Source organism: Chelonoidis abingdonii, chromosome 17 (assembly GCF_003597395.2).
Source record: "Chelonoidis abingdonii isolate Lonesome George chromosome 17, CheloAbing_2.0, whole genome shotgun sequence".
Taxonomy (NCBI): Eukaryota; Metazoa; Chordata; order Testudines; family Testudinidae; genus Chelonoidis; species Chelonoidis abingdonii.
In genome coordinates, this window is record NC_133785.1 from 25,869,459 (window position 1) to 25,890,453 (window position 20,995).

The 20,995-nt window shown below is 40.0% G+C and overlaps 1 protein-coding gene across 1 annotated transcript in view; it reads right to left on the bottom strand.

Moving 5' to 3' along the window:
• ITPR1 (inositol 1,4,5-trisphosphate receptor type 1) overlaps positions 1–20,995 on the bottom strand; it is a 236,612-nt gene that overhangs the window by 53,919 nt on the left and 161,698 nt on the right. The window contains exons 42-46 of the mRNA XM_075073238.1: positions 12,646–12,826; positions 11,758–12,011; positions 4,677–4,877; positions 1,886–1,996; positions 273–368 (exon numbers count right to left, since the gene is read on the bottom strand). Coding sequence (XP_074929339.1) covers positions 273–368; positions 1,886–1,996; positions 4,677–4,877; positions 11,758–12,011; positions 12,646–12,826 — 843 coding nt within the window. The remainder of the gene's footprint in view (positions 1–272; positions 369–1,885; positions 1,997–4,676; positions 4,878–11,757; positions 12,012–12,645; positions 12,827–20,995) is intronic.

Sequence of the window (20,995 nt, forward strand, 5' to 3'; positions counted from 1 at the left end):
TCCAGTAATCACTGTTGCCTCCTTAACCATTTCTGCTACTGGCAAACTACATGGGCCTATGAATCAATAGCTATCCTTTCCATCAAATCCTGGAAAGCTCTTCCAAATTGCAAGTGATCTATGGCACAGACCACTTGTCACTGATCTACGGTACAAGATCTCAAGTTTGCCCTGTAATCTTAATCAACCACCTGCCCCTACAATGGGTCCCTGCTATGCTTCCAAACTACTTTATGGATGTCTGATGCTTAGGAGTGGCATAAGGAACTTACCAGTTCTTTTGGTCTCATATTGTAAAGTATTCTCTCTGCGTTCTCGCTGTCATGCCTGCTCTCCATGATTGCCAACAGTAATTTGGAGGCATTGTTCTGGGGGAAGGAAAAAAGAAAAACACCAGTCATTGTCAGGTGACAAAAAACTCAGCAAAAGACACCTGAACTCTAAAATAGAGTCCTTTGAGTCTAGCATCCAGTAAAGTCAACAGCACCCACACAGCTAAAACCTGCCCAACACAGAATATTTACAGTACTCGCTGTGAAGAGAAGTCAAATGAACTCAGTAAAGCTTTTGGCTTCAGTTTCCTAATATTTTCAGAACTGCAGAGTTGTTTTCTTTTAAAGTGACTGTAGCATTAGTAGATTTTACTACTCATGAACATTGGACTCGCATTTAGTCAAGATGCTGTAGGTCAGTGTTTCTCAAACTGGGGCCGCCACTTGTGTAGGGAAAGCCCCTGGCGGGCCAGGCCAGTTTGTTTACCTGCCCCATCTGCAGGTTCTGTGGCTCCCACCAGACGCGGTTTGCTGCTCCAGGCCAATGGGGGCTGATGGAAGCGGCATGGGCCAAGGGACATACTGGCCGCCACTTCCAGCAGCTCCCATTGGTCTGGAGCAGTGAACCGCAGCCAGTGGGAGCCACGATTTGCCAGACCTGAGGACGGGGCAGGTAAACAAACTGGCCTGGCCTGCCAGGGGCTTTACCTACACAAGCGGTGGCCCCAGTTTGAGAAACACTGTTGTAGGTTAAGACAAAAGACAACTAGATTGAAGATTAGATCTACTTTACTGCTTTTTAACTGAAAATCATGCCAAGTGATACAGGGAGGAAACAAGAAAACACCATAAGGCATCAGACTACTTGAATATGAACAGTAAGACTCAAATCCATCACAGTTGATATTAAAAAAACAACATTGCAATAACAGTATTTAAATTTTAAAGAATGATGTAAACTGATTCTAAATTTCAAGTCTTTTTTATTTAGAAGAAGGAGGAAATCCATGGTACCCATAATAATGCCATGAGTCCACAAAGAAAAGAACTAGAAATAGCATTATAAACGAGAGACCAGAAGTGAAACAGGAAATATTGCAGAAACGTGTTGAAGTAGAACTACTGTGTATCTATATCAGCTTTAAGGTAACTTCATAGCACACTTTGATCCAATAGGAGTTCTTAATTATTTCAGCATTAAGTCTGAACTGCCTATGAGTGACATTGAATAATTCTTGATCATGAGACTGTAAGTACCAATATAACTTGTATCAATAGGAACAAAGGAATAGGAACCTAAATATGTAGCAGGGGGGATGGCATTTTCCTTATACCTGTGGCAGTCTGACAGAAAGTTAGTATGGTATTTATCAACAGTATTGTATTTCTAATATGGGAAGTAGCTTAGGCTCTCTTGACTGGGAAAACATTTTTTAGATTTAGGGGGTTTATACTGGACATTGCACTGGTATTACTGCAAGAGTTAAACAAACATCTGTCTCTTAAAACTTATCTTTTACATTTTTTTCATTCAAAACCCACTCTGGCTTCAGCTATAGGCTCTTGCTTCATCCCATTGGCAACGTACAGCTCATTGTAAAGTATCCACTTGCCTTCAGTTCTAATACAAGGTCCATCCTCTTTTTCCCCAAAGGGTTGATGTCATTGAGAATTAATGCTGTGATGATATCAATACCGTTGGATTCATGAGTAGCAATGCAGTTCTGTGCAGAGAAAATCATCATTGTAAACCACAGTGAAAAGTAACCCAGCTAAACAACAATTTTAAACTCAGTTTACCCAACTATCCCTAACCAAAGAAAAGAGTCACCTTTTTCTCATCTCCCCTCAGACAGGTCAGATGGATGAATGGAATTTTTCAATTCAGTAAATGGTTCAATATAAAAGGTGAAAAATATCTGGCTTCAAATGTGACTACGATCATCTGTGTGATGACCTACCAAAAATGACTGGGCTAAGAGAAGCCCCACAGCATAGCACCTGATGAACTAACAGCCAGCAAGCACACTTTGGCATGAACACAGAGCTTACTGCTAAGGGAGAATACGCTGTTTTAATAAAGGTATGGGAGGTTTTTGTTTTGTTTTTTTTTAAAACCCCCATATGCCAAGTTCTTTTCAAACAGCTAATATATGTTTCCATAATTTCTAGGCTTGGTCTTAAAATGTTGTGCATCTTACTCATACAGATTTTTAAACTTGGCAACCTGCTTGCTGGGTTCACAATTTTGAATTTCTTTTGGTTGCAAAGATGTACAAAGATAATTATTCCACCTGATATGCAGCCTGTTCTGCAGAGATATATTTTCCTGTTATGATTAACTTACACGCAGAGCTCCATGAATGCTTTCCCATAGTTGCAATTTTGTTTTATTGTTGAATTATCCCTCAGTATGTTTTGTTTAGCTTTACTGTGAATTACACAAAAATGATATAGTATATTATTAAAGTGAAAGTCTTTCACTTAATCATGGTCAATTCAGCTTCTATTTTTAATGGCCCTTTACATATGTTAATGAAAAGAGACTAAGTAGTATCCGGTAGTACTGAACAAAAGCATATTCATTAAACTACCCTCTGCTATGCTTTCAGCATAGCTGCAATTATCTGTCATGGTATGGTGTATTATTTTTATAGCATACAGTGCACAGGTTTCCTTGAAGGAAAATATTTAAAAGGCCATATTTCTTTCATATACAGTTTGAGATGGCATATACAGTTTGAGATGGCATATACAGCCTGATGGATCATTCTGCACTGTGCAGACAAGAGGCTTCAATAAGATTTAAATTGGAAAAGGAAGCAGATCTTGTTTTCTGTAATATACAGAACTTGTTTTCTAAGCCAGTTGAATCCACAGCTGGACAACTGGTCTGGTATAATATGACACCCTGCGCTGTACGTTTTGTTGGCAATGTGTATTTAACAAGTCCTAGTTGTTAGTGCATACTACAGAGCTGCCGGGGTTTGAAATATTTTGCCTTCCCTGGCTAATTCAGTCAGCATCCACTTACAGCAGCTATCCACTTAGCATGGATAAATCCAGACATTTGCCCCTTAACCTGTTCACTGAAACTGTTAACAAAAACTACGTTTAGATCAGGGTGAGGGACAGGGCTGCTTTGTAGCTTGGTTTTAAAAAACAGTTGTACCATATATAAGGATGTTGATACCCAGGTGGTGAACTGGAGTAGCAGAGCTATGAGATATATTTATCATTCACTTTTGACTAAGTCACCTATCCTCTGCCCACTAATGTGTGCCCTTGGAACGCATTTTATTATCTCTGTCCCTAAGTAGCTTCAAACACCTGCTATTTAAGCAAACAAAATCAAGCTACTAGAGAAATCTTTCCTCCTCCTCCTTCACCCAAAATTATCTTAACTCAGAGGTATCAGACGAGCAAGGTTTGGTCCTGGGTCATGAATTTTTTTTTTTTTAATTTATTTTTAACTGTGATGGGATGACTGGCATAACTCACTTATGGCTTCACCACTCATATACAATGAGACCATTTAAAACTTCTACACCATATCACAGTTATATCATATTCCTGATTTACTGTTGTTCCCTGTCCATATATACTGGTATTAGTCAGTACCATGTTTAAACATTCTTTTAACACAGTTTCACAGAGTTTAGAGAGGGCTTCACTTATCACCCTCCCAGATGCTTGTCTAGAGCTTTACCTCATCTATTACTTGTGTATATGTAATGTGAGTATAATGAGCCCATGTGTCAGTGAGGAAGAACCTAGGACACACACAAGCCATTACACAGCAGTATAGTAGTAGCAAGCACTTCTCTTCAGCCAATAGACTGGGACATAGCACAGTTAGGCAGCTTGTCACACACATCTCCTGTCACAGAACATCTCTGAAGTCCACAGGAGTTCAAATCCTCAAATGGTTACTATTTCCACAACAACTCTACTGCTCATCAGTGGGGATAAACCCAGGACTTGTAGCACCAAAGCACAAGCCTCTTCCCCACTTGTGCTGGAGGACACCAGCTTTCTTCTCCCACAATCTATGATAGGCATTTGCTATGCCAGCAGCTTGGCTAGAAAAGGATTCCGGTTGCCCAGTTTGCCTAAATATCCTATATAAGGCAACACAAATCCTAATCTACTACAAGGATGCTGAGTTTTATTTTTATTTTATTCCTAGGGAGGAGAAGACGACAGTGAGCCCTGTACATAGAGAAATAAATCTTGATAAGATCATACAGTTAAATATCACCACGGTCAGGAGAGCAATATGAATGGCATCACAATGGAATTTATAGCCGATGTAATGGATTTGGGGGGGCCTACATGCAGCAGCACAAACATCACATGCGTGTGGAGGATGGGTCATTCTTTCCATGGCTGTGGCCACATTACCTGGTTTTCATGGCACGGTCCCTGACAGTACTCGGTCAAACTTTCCAGTGTCTGGTTGATCAGTGCTACATTTTTCTCATTTATATACAGACCAAGAAGCCCAAGTCCTCCAGTCGTGCTTCCACAGATACAGTCCAGAAACTGCAGTGTCTCACACACCAAGTTATAGTTAGTTTTGTTGTTTTGACAGCGTAGGAAGTTCTGTAGTTAAGTGTCAAAGACAAACAACAACATAGAAAATGAACTTTAGAGTGTAATATTTGACTAGATTCATTGGATTTAAGTTTACACTTTGCGATGTCAATGCTAATTTTTAGTATGCTTGCATAACAGAAATGCCTCGGGAAAAAAATATGTTTTATGATTTAAAGAAAGCTTTATTTCTTGTACAATTGTTGTAAAACTTCTTTCACTTTCTTTGAATGCACTGCTCTTGCTCACTCTCTCTCTCTCATGGCCTGCTGGCAACAGAGTAATGTGTGTTATGTGCTAGAAGAGAATGCAGAATGTGGGATACACTTGATTCTATGGACCACATAGATCTAAGAAAACTGGCATTCATATTCATATTTCCCCCAACAATCAGAGAAGAATGTCGCTCCACACAAAAGACCTTCCACTGGAGTGGAGAGAAAGCAATTCTCTAGTTCTGGGTTTCATATCACCATATGCAAGTGTCAAAGAGACACCTGACTGCATCTCCTAGAGAAAGGTAACTTCAAATATAATTTTCTCAGTTCCACTTCTTCCAATGTAATTATAGCTTGAAACTATTGATTAGGAATAGTTCTTGCAATAACAAATCACATTTAACAGCATGGGTTAAATATGCTTGATCTTTTATGTATTCCAACGCTTCCCCCTTGGAAATACTTGATTGAAGAGGACCAATTACTAAAAAATAATTTCCCAGTGACTCAATACTATTTGTCAGTACATTCCCAGTGGCATTGTGAAAGAGGAACTGACAACCCCACTGTTTTTTCCTAGAAGTTTCAGCATGACACTTCCCATCTAGCCTGCTTCTAATGAGTTATACAGAACTTGACTTCAAAGGCCAATCTCCATACACCCTGCCCTCCCTCCCAAAAATAAAAAATGGTTATTAGAGGAACAGAATGTATTGGACTTTGGAACAGGCAAGGTCTCTTTCCTACAAGTTTGCAGAGCACCGTTGCTAACTGACTGCTTCTAGTGATTGTTCAATGACTTTTTTCTTTTTAAGGAAAAGAGACTGAGATGTTGCCAGATTCAACAGAAGGCTAAACTAAAAAGGCAAGCACTGTAGATGAATGAGGATTAAAAGTGACAATGATTCAGTGTATTCACCTGATTGCTCACTTAGTATCTTGACTTTTGATTAGTTTTCCAGGCACTGAAAAAAGGTTGGAGGCTACAGAGATCAGAGCTTCCAAAAAAACCTCTGAAACAAATACTTCCACTGGCAGGAAAATCTCTCAGTGGAAAGGGATTTAAAACTTCCATTTTGCAGAAGCTGGATTATTAATAGCATTAGAATGTCTCTACAGGATTTTTAGCCCAGAGACAGCAAGGGAAATAGGAACAAAAGAGAAAACAATATATGATTATATAGGTTGAATGCAAACTTATGGAAGACTAAACTCCTATGGCCATAGCAGAATATTGCCTGGTCAAAAAATCTCAGTCAGTCAGTCAGTCTATAGGCCAAGGTCTTTAACTTAGGACCTAAAATAGGTGACAGAATATAAGAAGTGGGGGACACAACTCTTGGGTTAGCAAAGATGTCAACAGTAACTGTCAGACGGTAAGAATGAGACTGGGACCCTCACCCTTCAAAATCTTCCTGTTAGGCTTCCTGAAGATATGGACAGCAAAGATCTGGTCTTCTTCAGAGACATGGATCCAAACCACCTTAAAAAGTTACTCATGAGCAGTTGTTCTCAAACTTTTGTACTGGTGACCACTTTCACACAGCAAGCCTCTGAGTGTGACCTCCGTTACAAATTAAAAACACTTGTTTATATATTTAACACCATTATAAATGATGGAGGCAAAGCGGGGTTTGGGATGGAGGCTGACAGCTCACGATCCCCTGAGGGGTCCCGACCCCGAGCTTGAGAACCCCTGCTCCTGAAGGGGAAGCCAAAAGTAAAAATAATTAGCTCCCACAATTACTGAGGCCAGCAGGGAATGCTGCAAGCCATGCAGAAGATGGGCACCTTTAAATATTAGAAGAGGGAATTTCTGTGTTTCTTTGGGAATTCAACAGGAACAGGACCTTGTTTTTTCCAGCTCATCCCTCATCACTCCTCTCCCAGAACTAACCATTGAAGGTTTATCTAGTTCTAGAACTGGATGCTTAGACTGAATTGATTTTATTACACACTTTATGCAGTATCATACACACCAGTTTTGGAACGGATATCTACATAGAGATAGGAAGTAGCAATGTGGATTGGCTAAGCTGTGTCTGTATGGAATTGCCTCCAAATGTCTCATAAATGTATACCAGGATGTCAGAGATCTTGTTTGTAAATACAGACCTCTTAATCAAGATGAGACCTGACCTGGAGAAAGTACTAACAGTAAAAAAGCCAAGTTCAGCTATTTTCAGAGTATTGCGTTGAAAATTTTTCCCTCTGAGCTAGGATGAATAAAGCCTGTTGCACACTGAAGGCTTGGAAGACACCATATAAAAGAAGAAAAGTTTCGAAGCTTCCAAATTTAGGGGAATATCCAGGATGTTTGTGTACACACATAACATCTGATCTCTGAAGGACAAACTTCATAATGGGAAAATACAGAAGGAGAAAGACTATTCCTAGGAAAGACACCTTTTGAAATGATCAGAGTCTTCTCTGCTAGCAATCAGATATGACAGTCGCAGTTCTTCATATGATACGACCGCTTTCAATCTATCAAATAAAAGTTAATCCTAATATACATCTACTGCTTAAAGAAGGAAATAGCTATAGTGCCTCTGTGATAAATGAAGGGGTTGGGTAGCTCACTTTTATGGACCCACCCAGACAGTTAGCTATAAAATCCCTCTTGGTAGCTGTTCTCTACTCCCTTTATCTGTAAAGGGTTAAAAAGTCTAACTGCATGCATAGGTAAAAGGAAGTGAGTGGGCACCTGACCAAATGAGCCAATGGGAAGGCTAGAACTTTTTAAAATTGAAACAAGTCTTCCCTTTTGTCTGTCTGTGGTTGTTCTTCTGGAGATGAGTGACAGGGCTGGAACTATGCTGTAAGAGCTGACGTCAGGTACGGAAAATCATCAAATCATAGCTAGAAACTCCTCATTTGAAACCCCAGATACGTAAATAGATTAGAAAATGTTTAGGAAGACGCGATTAGGTTTCTCTCTTATTTCTTTATGGCTTGTGGACTCCTCTGTGCTAACCCCCGGTGCTTTTACTTTGCTTGTAACCTTTAAGCTGGACCTCAAGAAAACCATGCTTGATGCTTAATTATTGTATTTGCTCTTTTTAAATCTAGCAATAGCCTAAGTTCCAGATCTATTTTCTTTTTGTTTTTAATAAAATTTACCTTTTTTGAGAACAGGATTGGGTTTTTGTGTCCTAAGAGGTTGTGCATACGTTGTTTAATTAGCTGGTGGCAACAGCTGATTTCCTTTGTTTTCTTTCTCAGCTCTTCACCGTGTGAGTGTGAGAGACAGAGCGAGCGAGCTTGAGGGTACCCCACAGGGAGGAATTCCCAAGTGCGCCTTCCTGGATTCAAAGGGGTTTTATTTGCACTTGAGTGGTGGCACTGTCTACCCATCCAAATGTCAGAGAAGCTGTAACCTTTGGAGTTTAATATCAGCCTGGGGTGGCCAGTATTAATTTTTAGAATCCACGCAGGCCCCCACCTTCTGCACTCAAAGTGCCAGAGAGGGGAATCAGCCTTGATAGCCTCCTAGATATGCTCTAGGAATTATTGAGGGGAAGTTCAAATGACCTGTCTTAAATACGAGATCAGACTAGATGATCACAATTGTGCCTTATTGCTTTTGGAACTTCTGAATCTATATGCTGTCGTAATGTCTTATCATTCAAATTTATTGCATTACTATCCTGCAGCATGTGTAACTTATAAGGAATAATCAGTTCCTATTGTATGCCTCTTACGATTAGGAATAAGAAAATAAAGATATTGGGGGGAAAAGTTATGATTTTGTGAAAAAGCAACATTCCGAGAGGGTTTGAGTCCATAGATTGAGTGTGGCTCTCCAGAGAAAACAATTAATGCAATATTTAAATCTCACAGGAGAGAACCACCTGACTTGATAACAGGAAAATGCACAGGGGTAATACTATATTTCTCTCAGAATGATGTTTCTAAATCCATGTGCTGAAATCTAAAGATTGTATGATGATGATAAGATCAGCCTGTCTGCACAGAAGCGAGGGATTCTTCCCTCTCCTTAATGGGCCACCACTGCTGGTGATCTTCACTTTTGAGAGTATGATCATTTCTTTTGTTTATAGTCAGAAATTCCCTGAATGATGTTTTGTTTATATTGTCACTGTGTTCATTTTATGCAAGTAATTATAAGTAGCAGTTTTATGCAGGATGAGAAAATATAGAAAGGACATATGAAGGAAATTCCATTGACTTCCACCTCCTCTCCATAATGCAGGCCATGATAATTGTAACCAGCATGTTATATAACCTTTCAATAAAGAATCCTTGCCAAAAAAAAAAAAGGGTGTATGTGTGTGATGGGATGGCTTGATGGAAGACACTTCCGATATAGGGATAGGGGAAACAGTTAAAACATCTTTACATTTTCAACTTCAGCACAAATATACAAACTAACAGAATCGCAGGATACAGCAGGGACTCCTCACTGCTGAACTACCCTTAAAATAAAATTGAAAGATACAGTCTTGATCCTGAGCCAAAGACAGATTACAGCCTGCCTCCAGTCAGCTCAGCAATTCAAAGCTATTCCAACTTTGTTTAAACGGCAGAGCTCTTACCATGAGCTCAGTGATATACCAAAAAGAACTGGTCTAATTGGAAATCTAGAGTAAAACTTAGAAGTGTGTCAATAACTTTTGAGTGCAGAAAGAAAAATGGAGAGAAATGAGAAGTAATCCATAGCATGTCACAGGCAACCAAGTCCTGCGGGGTCCTAAATGGATAGCAAGGCCGTGTTAAATATATAGTTAATTAATAGTTCCTCCCTCATTGTTGTGAATGGAACACTACAGATGGATTCAATAAATGCACCTTCAAGAACGCACAAGTGGAAGAGACTAAATATGGACAATTTGGTACAATCTGCAATTTTATTTCACAAACCATGAGTAGACTGATAAGTGACTGAGCAGCGATGGGATCCCATAGATCATTTTGCAAGGGTTTCCTCCTAATTTGAAGCACACACTCTTCTACAGATCCTTACAGCAATGCATTTTCTTAGGTCACAACGGACAACAGCAGCAGCAATGACTTGCAAGTTCCTATATTTGCACATCATCAACCCACTCAGTTGTTAAGGCTTGTAAAATGTTTGGTAGATACCTGCTGGATGTAAAGCTGTAAGTATTAAAACTCAAAGGCCCCATATAAATTGGTTTATGCTAACTGGAGGACACATGAAAGCCTTGTTACTAAGCCTGTAAAGAGCCATCCAGTTGGCAATATTAGTAGGGAGTCATGTTACGGCATTTTGTCAATAGTCTATATTTGTGATAGTTCTTAGAGCAAGACCAGCATAAACTACCCCCTTGGGACCCTGGAAGAAAGGGGAGTATTGGGACAGCTAAGTAGTAACAGGATTATATTTGAAATAGTGCTTTTCTCACCTGTAATTTAATTCCCTCTCCTGTAGCAGAATGCAACTACCTGCTGCTCATGGAATTCAATTGTTCAGCATGGTGAGCAATGCAGGCAGCACCATCCAAAGTTTCTGCATTGGCTCACACTCAATTTCTCTTCTATAGCTTTCAGTGCCTAGTGGAAGACTGTAGCACAAAAGAGATCCTGTGTGTGGGCTAGATTATTACCCCATAAAACTGCCACCCTACTTATCCCCAAGGCTGCTAAGGTAAGGTAAGGGAAATTGTTTTACAAGACAAAGCTGGAGTAGACTGGGAAAAAAATAAAGGAACAGCATGGTTTATGTAGCCACCATAACTACAAAACGTTCAAGGATAGCAGATCACATCACAGGAATATTAACAAACAGATTTGATTTAAAATATTGCCAGCAACCAGGCATTCAAGTTCAATGGAATTGATTTGGCAGGTCTAAAACACACCCGTGCAAGATTTTACAGTTCTAGAATAGAGAACAATAATAATGCAATAAAGGGAATTATTCATCCTTTATGAAGACAATTAGTATATACTATATCCTGACTTACATTCAATTCTAAGCCACTAGCTGTAGCAATGCTGAACAAGAATCAAGCTAATTACAGTCAATCTGTAAACAAGAACCATCTCTCTGTAGGACTAGATGCACTAGATAAGATTCCTAACATACACATTTCAGACCCATTCCAGCAAATTACTCAATCACATGCTGAACTTTAAGCATGTGAATAATTCCACTGGAGTCAATGAGATTACTCAAATGCTGAAAATTAAGCACATGCTTGAGTAATTTGCTGGATAGGGGTTTCAACAGCCTAATTGCTCTCCTGGACCAATCTCCCCACTACATTTCTCCCACCTCTCAAAAAAAAAAAAAAAAGACCAATAAACTCTGACCTAGAATCACTGCTTGCTCTGTTTAAATACATATTCTAAATTTTACATGAGATGTTTATTTTTGGACCCAATTTCAAGACTGCTTTTCCTTAAACCTGTGAATGTTGGACACTAAGGGTTGGGGACAGAAAAGAGCCAGGGAGAGAAGAGAAAGTGCCTTCACGCCATATATGGCGGCCATAGACAGACTTCATTTCAGCACAGTTTTTGTCAAGCAATTCACAAAACATCCTGTTCATTGGGATTTGAAAGAGATGAGGGCGTGCATGGCTCTCTTAGGTCAATTGAGGCTGTACTGGGAAAGTGGCACAGATTAGAGAGGCTGATGTGATAGAATGACTTAACTCTACATGCATATCTGCCTATGGTACCTGTAGATCCCGGTTGTGATTTTCACAGAGTAGCTGTAAGAAACGGAGAATGGGCTGCATTATTGTAATCACAGCGCTCATCTCCAAGTCATCTTTGTTCTTGTCTGGTGCAGATTGTGGTCCATCCGCAGCTGAATAATGGTCATCAGGATCAGCTTCCCTCCTGTATGTATTATAAGCCTTTCTTGTAGCAGCAGAGGCCTCTAGCAACTGATCCCGGACTTCCTCTGTAATTTGTGTTGTGGGCTCTTTCACTAGAATACATGACAATGGAACACATGAAAGACCTTCCGTCTGGTAATCTGAACAAAAGGATTAGGGGGGAAAAAAAAATCTATTCACACATTTCCTTGTCAAGTTTCACACACAGAGCAGCTAATCACCTTCATAACCTTTTCAACAGGTATGTTTAATACAAGGAAAGAGGTTGGGTTGAGGATGATAGCATGTTACCCCTTTCAACAAATCACAGTGAAGTTTTTAATCCTTATATTAACCTGGTACGGAACAGATCACAGACACAACACCATTAGGAGTTTTTAGAAGACCTGTTGTGTAAGAAGCTATTTCTCCAGTCCTGGGTTATTTTTAGAAAGTCACTGACAATAACCTACAGTCCAGGGTCATTACTATTGATCAGATTTAGGCAGCATCTCAGGCTAGACAAGTTGGAAGAGTCTCATCTCAAATACATTTAATCATTTCAATAGTATAATCTCACAAATGGATGGAGAGAGAATGCTGCTCTTGAAATCCCAAGGCAGGATACCACTGATCTCTTAACTTTGCTCTGTGGATCACAGCATTACTGCATCAATTACAAGGAGTTCAATAAATACAATGCCTTGCTCCCATGTCCCTTTTCAAAGCAAAGAATCAGAGATTTACCTCTTTTCCTAACTGGTGCATCTCTGTCTGAGTCCTCATCTTTCTTTTTATTTCCCAAGTCACTGGTGTTTACTGTGACTGTAGCCTTGATTTCTTGTTGTGCCACCTTCATGCGGTCATAGAAAACCTTAAAGAACTTTTCAGATTTCTTATCTTCTGTTAGTCGGCAGAAGAAGGAATGCTACCAAAGAAATGGAACAAGTATATATTTTATACAGAGACTTGAGTCAAGAAATTATTTCACCTGCCCTTATATCCAGTGCACTATGGATTGACGGACTAAAAATTTAATTAGCTTTCAGCACAGACAGAACTCTAGAAGAACGAAGACTAGAGTCCAAAAATGTGTCTCAGTTACATTAGCTTTGTTATTAATATTTCCAAATATACTTTTAAAGAAGGTAGTGCAATTGATCATGTTATCCCCGGTACACTTATATGGTACACTTCTCCTTGTACCTTCCAGGTAGGCACAACAGAATATCTTTGTACATATTTGGATCTCAGCTCAACAAAGCCAAACATTAGCAATGAAATATACAGATAACACTGTCCTTCCTGCTCTCCCTGTTGAGTCAAAATGACCGTGGCTCATAGGTTTAACATTCAACACTAATCTCAGATCCCTAAAATGTACAAACAGGACCAAGGTTGTTCCCCTCCTGGCCAATTTGGAGTTACTGTGCTTTGATCTACCTGCTGCAAAGCTATTTAAATATAAGATGTTTTATATATATAACATCTTAATTCTCTCTCTAACATAGCTTTAGAAGCAACAAAAAAACTCAAAGTATTAACCAGTTTTTAATATTTGTTGTTAATTTGTTTTTCTGTCCATACATGTAGAAAGACAGTTTTCCCTAAGACTGAGGAGAATGCAAATCATATACAGGTCACAAGGAGCCAACACAGTAAGCGATCAGCCAATTTCTGATGAAACCAATATGCTGTTACATAAATCAGGATCAGAGCTTACACACGACTGGAGGATGAACTTGTAAGTGGGTCACCTTATGCAGAGTATTATGAAATTAGTTAGCATTCTGTAGTGGCTCATGATCCAACAGCCTCCCATGATGAATAGGGACAAAGTCTGATTTATTGAAAAAAAAAATTACAAATGGGAATGGCAATATATCTTGCATACTGCTCTGAGAAACAGACTACACAAGGCAATCCTTGGAATGTCTGTCTTTGATTACTCCCTGGCAGGTCTGGTTAAAACAGTATCAGAGGGACTTATTTTGAAAGATGATAATGTTACCTTTGATTACCGTGAAAGAGTGGGAGTGCTACTATTCAAACCTCGTGGCTGATACCTGTGTGAGATCCCAGGAAATCTGGAGCAGTCTCTACCAAACCAGGAAGGCCTTAATTATCTCTAGTTGGAGGGAATTAGTTGGTCAAGAAAAAAATGGAACAAAGTAATTTAAAAAATGGATAGAACAACAAAAAAACCTGTACAAAATCTTAGTTTACTAGGCAGATTTTATACTCAACTATAACCAATAGGTCTGTCAAATAAGAAACTAAGATAATATTGACTTCATTAAACTGAATTAATCTACCAGGAATACAGGACAATACAGACCATCCCATACAGAAGCAAATCTCCGCGAGAAATTGTGAAATATATTCTGAATACCAGTTAAAACAATTTCCTCAGACAATTAACCTCAGTAACGTTTTTAACTTACAGATATTTTTTTTTTTGAAAAAGCCATCTATAGAGATGTGGTTTTCTTTTTCAAAATGCTGTCCTTGAGCACATGCATAGTATATTACAGTATATACTGGTGTTAAACACCTCTGTTATACAGGCTTTGCTTTGAAAGTATTGTTTCCCATCTTTACATATGACCATTCAGATTTCGTGTTAAGTGCCAAGAGGCTGAATATAATAGTAAACAGTTAAGTAGTATCAGTATCTTTGCTGGGGATAGGATTTAACTTATCTAAAACATGAAGGGAGGACTAGGGATGGAGACAGGAAGTGGAGAGTTGCAGAACCATCAACACAATATCTTAGGCTGAGTAAATGGACATAAACAAAGGGAAAGACGAATAGCCAACTTTAAAACTTGGGGCTGCATTTGGAGAAATCAGGTAACCACAGGGACTGGGCGTAGCTTCCATCCTATTTAAGATGTATTCCCTCTCCAGATCATTAGAAAAAAAGCTCAACATGTTCATGATATTTGCAAATTACATTATTATAGAAGGTGTTAAATACAAGTAAGTCAGGATTAATCAACAGGCCTCTAAAGAGATTAGAAATAGGGGAAAAAATTGACATTCAGCCTGAAAAAAGCATGCTAATATCTCTGGGGGGAAATATCAAAAGAAAAATCCGAGGTACTCGATGGCAGGGAGAAACATGGAAAGCAGTAATGATGAGACAGTCTGTAAGTGACAGTGGGCAGAGGATCTGATACAAATGACTATGACACTTCAAGTATCTAGTGACATTATGAGGCACACACTGTTCCAGGGGCACTCTGATGACCCCAGGCTCAGCCTGTGAATTGTTCTGGGATCCTTTGGAATGGCGAGATTTATACATATTTTGATATTATTTATGAATTTGCTATTTTTGATAAGAACAGCATTCATTGACACAGGAACCCAAATGTAAAAGCAGCAAAGAATCCTGCGGCACCTTATAGACTAACAGACGTCTTTTAGTCTACAATGTGCCACAGGATTCTTTGCTGCTTTTACAGATCCAGACTAACATGGCTACCCCCTCTGATACATGAACCCAAATGATATTTCCAGAATGATTCACTGACCAAAAGCCATTTATTAAATTTCAAGGTAAAGACTTTAAAGCTACCCCTTCCCTGCCCTCCACTGGACATGTACCTAGACTGTGTGTTTAAATGAAGAGGTATTTATGTAGGTAACATGAATTTTAGATTGGTTATTTTGGACTAACCAATCAGATTGGTCTGCTTAATGAGATCTGTCCAGTTAAAATGATAATCAAGACCTCCCTCAATGATTTTTGGACTTGTCCAAGATACAAAGAATACTATACCTTTGTCTTGATCATTTGGACTGTAAACTTTTGAAGCAGGCATTGTCTCTTACTAGGTGCCTGTAGGGGGCTAGCACAGCAGAGCTTTGATCTTTGTTGGGGGTTCTACACGCTACTTTAATACAAATAAGCAAGAATCAGACCGAGAAACTACTAATGAAATTTTAAAAGCAATAAAAGTATCAGTTTTAGAAAGGGTGTCTGTTGCCTACAAAATTTGTTTGAGAAACAAGATTTTCTGCCTCTCACGCTAGTGTTTTATGTTAGTTGATTGCATGTATAAAGCACCTTCTACTTCAGAAAAAGCCTTCTCAACACGCAGGAGTGGTGAAGAAAAAGTTCTCTCTATAAACTGCATGAAATAAATATTTTGCATGTTGGTAATGGTTATTTGCTGACAGATTCAGAAGTGTTGCTTTTTTTGTTCGGGTGCTTTAACAGATTTTCCATTGCACGTCAGAGAAAAACTAGCCCGGTGAACATTTCCAATGAAGCATTTTTTGCATGTCATGTGTGCGTTTAATGGCTGTCACAAAATGATTGTTTCCATTTAGGTCAGAATACCTTTCACCTTCACACATGAGTCAACCCCAAGCCAGCTCAGCTACCAAGATACTGTATTTTAAGAGGTGTGATTTTGAAAGTTGTGCTGGAGCAGGTAGTTGTAGGTGATAATGATAAGACAGAGAATCTAAAACCTGTTCACAGATATAGTCCCAAACTTATGTTAGAAAGTTAACATTGTTATGGGAACACCTCTGAAAGAAATGAAGGTTTCCTTCAGGTGATGCAGAGTATCAGCATTCTGCCTTGCAGAAAGGAGGACTGTGACTGCTGGCCAGGCAAATGCATTCAGGCACAATGCTCTGGAATAAGAAACAATGAATTGCCATCCTGAGGGTCATAAAAGCACCACTAGCTTTGGCTGTGATGGGATCCATCTGTCTTCTCTCCAGCCAAGGTCAGGGAAAGTTTAGTCCCACTTGCTCAACTTAGGGCCACATAGGCAACTTGCCGTGAGCTCAAGGGCTGCATTTAAATGTTCATAAATGGGAACGAACTGCATCCAGCCTCATCTTTGATAGGGCTGGGCAGCACACAAACTACAGTTCCCAGGATGTAACAGTTCACCATGAGCAGTCCGCTAGACTATTCAGAATGAGATAGGATTTTAAAGTTGGAACCTGTAGACTCCTGATTGAAGAATAGGGTAGGTAGCTGTGACCTACAGTATAGAGTTCAGTGGACTGTACTGTATTATGGTCTTTCCCATTAAAAGGGAGCATATTCCAGTAGGATATTTTGAAACTCCACGGACAAAGTCAGGATGAGAACTCAGTCACAATAAGTACCCTGGAAACTTACGTCAGGATGACCCATGTCTGCACAAGAGTAACACATGGTAGATTATTTAGGCAGTCCACACATCTGCATAAACGTGAGCTCACTGGATCCATATCACCCCCAGCCTGTGCCCTTCACACATCTGACTATCAAAGGGCACACTAGCTGGCATCTGCTGGATTTCAAAACCTGTAACCGTACAACTACATTAGACTTCCTTTGTGAGATTTTTCTTGACTCATATCTACATTCGCACCCTGCCTGTGGTTTAGGAATCCCTGCCTGTGGTTTAGGAATCCCTTTATCTTAGATTGGAAGGTGACTGCCTTGTAGCATTTGGCACCTAAATCTTAAGGTCACGAGCACATCTGAATTGCTGAGACAAGCAGCTGTGCCTTTGAGATGGACCTTAGAGGGCCTCTTTCATACCCATATCAACCCACCTCACCCACATATTGAGAAAAGCTCCTTGTCCTGTCCCATTTTAAGATGTGCTCTGTTTGCCCCATATTTATTTCCTTCCCTTGCCACTTCCTTCTTCCCTCCATTTCTAGCAGTGGTCCCCCTCAATTGGTTGCTTTTATTTCAAATGTTAATTAGGCTTTTTTGAAAGCACGTTTGTTGTTTTAAACCATGTTGCACAAGCATCCCTAGCCCTTCAGTAGGAGGAGATCCTTAAAAAATAAAATATTCAAGCCAAGCATGCTGCAAGAATATGCTCAGTCACAAGGATTGGGTCTGTTACCAAACCTGCATATTGACAGGGGATCAGCTGTCCGTTTCTGCAGAATTCAGTGATGATCAGACAGTATTCTGTTTCATAAAAGTCATTTGCCATGAAACAAGAAATATATGATACACGGAGGGGAAGGGGGGGCCATGTGGTTTGTTTCATGAACATTGGATTCAGTAAACACAGCCTTAGAAGCACATTTACATCAATGAAATGCAACACATCCCCAAAATCCAGCCACTCATGGCCACATAATTAACTGAATCACGACTCCTTTCTGACACCAGAGGCAACCTGATTGTGATTAATTGCTATAGCCACAGAATGAATAAGAAACACAACACATTTCTATACTGTGTACATTTAACATCTGCAATAGGAGATATTCAGCTGCACCACATAAGACAATGGAGAGACTTTCCTTTGAGCATCTGCCACAAACCATTCATAATTAACTTTCAAAGTTTACTGAGCCAACTGAAAAGTTAGAGGCTGCTTCTGTTACATGACATAGACACACACAAGGAGAACGAAAATCCCCTTTTCCCCCCCTTGGGTTTGAAGCTAAAGGTTCACAAGTCCAAACTCCTGCAGTGAACTGAGGAAAATCTGCATTTCCGCAGTAGATGGTTTCCATGCAGGTATCAGAGCTGAGTGAGCCACACAGAACACAGCACCTTTCAGTTGTCTCCATGGTACACTGCACTTTGACACATAGCAAGAGGCTGGGTTAGTTTCAAGGGGATTGGAATGGAGAGGAATCCAGCACAGGTCACTGTCCTTATTCAAGAGAATCAGCCTGACAGATTCGTCTGAAGCTAATGAAAATAGTCTATATAAAATTGTCACAGGGGAAAGTGTTCCATAAATCTTTGCTAAAAGCTCTGAAATCTTTGCTAAAAGCGTAGTTTCCCCCTGCTTTTGCGAGACACTAACCCTTCTTCATGAAGAAACAAGGAACCCACTGACCAAATGGGAACCCCACCTTCACCTTTACCCTACTAATGCTAATTATATTTGGTGAAAATAGGCTTGGATTACGTAGCCAGTGAACAGTTTAACAGCAAATGGCTTAAAAGAACAGTTGTTTCCCCCCATTGACTATCTACAGAATGTTTTAGCGAAAATTTTGCAGGCAAAGGGGACTAAACCCACATCCAAATGACCTAATAAACTAGCACAATAGGGTCCTGGCCCATGACTACCCCTCCTACGTGCTACTAGAGTACAAACAATAATTCATCGGAATTTAAGACCAGAAGGGACCATTATATCATCTAGTCTAACCACCTGTATAGCACAGGCTATTACGTGGGTAACTATGTGAAATGTATTAAGCCCAATAATTCATATTTGGCTGAAGTATTACTTCCAGAAAGGAATCCAATATTGACCTGATAAACATCAAGAGATGGAGAATCCACCACTTCCCTTGGTAGTTTGTTTCAGTGATTAAAGCACACTCACTGTTAAAAATGTGTGTCTAATTTCTAATTTGAATTTGTCTGGTTTCAGCTTCCAACAAGTGGATTTTTGTCGCCACTTTCTCTGCTCCATTAAAGAGCCCTTGATAGCTGGTATCTTCTCCTCAAGGAAGTACTTACACACTTTAAATCTCCTCTCAATTTTCTTTCCGATAAAATAAACCAAGCTCTTTAGTCTTTCACTATAAAGCATTTTCTTCAACCCTCAAATAGTTTTCTGTGGCTCTTTTTTGCACGCTCTCCAATTTTATACCATTCTTTTAAAAAGGTGGACACTAGAATTGAATAATAATAATAATAAACTATCAGAATGATTCACCTAGTGTGCAACAAGCAAACAAACACACAAAAACCAAACAAACCCAACCCCACTCTCCTCCCCACAACTCTCACAACTCAATAGTTCGATTCAATTTCAGGCACCTGGAAGAGAGGTGAAACTTAGATGCATCTTAGTGCCCGATAGATTCTCTGGAATCTAACAGTACAAAATGCAGCTGGCCAAAATGGAAGAAGCTTAGACAGATAGAATTACAGAACTAAGGTAACTGTGATAGTGTGTACAAGCGGTTCTTAACATGTTTCATGCCTCAGCAATGTGTAGCAAGCAGTTTAGTTAACAATTTAAACCAACTATCTATAATGAGGAATCACATGGCAGGTTGTAAACTTTACTGACTGACGTCTTATTTTTGAGCAAACTGAAGAATTACAGCATCACAAAGGGCAATAAAGACTCAGTTAACAAACACAATAACCTGCTTAACTCCATGTGGGCCAGTGCACACTGAATCAGCACAAAGGATTGCCAAGTGGAAAAACCTAGAATGCCAGGGACCAGCTGAAGGCAGTTTGTGTCTGGTTCTCTTTTCAAAGGCTTATCAGGTTTTGCTCACGTCTTTGTGTGTATGTTTGTCACTCTTTCTGGGAACACATTAATCTATTCAGTTAACTGTTAACCAGACTTGCCCTGAAGTCACGGCTCTTCGTATTGCTAACCAAGAAACCGGAAAGATGAACATTTGTGCTTCTCACATCAAACAGCTTGGCTTCTGTTCCCTGATAATCATAGGCTCTATTTTATTCTCTGTTTACACACTCATGTGGTAAGAAGTATAATCAAAACCTATTTAACAAACACTGTATGCAAAATGTGTTGGTCAACGGCGGCTCCAGACATTTCGCTGCCCCAAGCACTGCGGCATGCCGCAGGGGGCGCTCTGCCGGTCGCCAGTCCCGCGGCTCTGGTGGACCTCCCGCAGGTGTGCCTGCGGAGGGTCCACTGGTCTCACGGCTCCACCGAAGCCGCGGCGCCAGCAGACCCTCTGCGGGCATGCCGCCAAAGGCGGCCTGCCTGCCGTCCTCCCGGCAACCGGCAGAGCGCCCCCTGCGGCATACCGCCCCAAGCATGCGCTTGGTGTGCTGGGGCCTGGAGCAGCCCCTGGTGTTGGTTCAAACTCACTCTCCTTTCTGAAGGAAGGGTAATCTGATTTAAGAAAGCTGTGGGTGGAGATCCAAATGAGACAGTGCCTTTGGCATTAGGAGGACAGAATGTTTTCTGGCCTACACCCTTAAAGCACAGTTTTGACAGACCTCCTCAAGTAAATTTACAAGTATAAACTCTGGGAGATCCCATTAATTAGTAGGGTGAGACTCTCAGGAAAACAGTCATGGTTTAACAACCAAACAGTTAATTTAAAAGTAAACCTGGCAAAAACTCAAAGGCTTATGTTGAGCTGGTAGAAACTA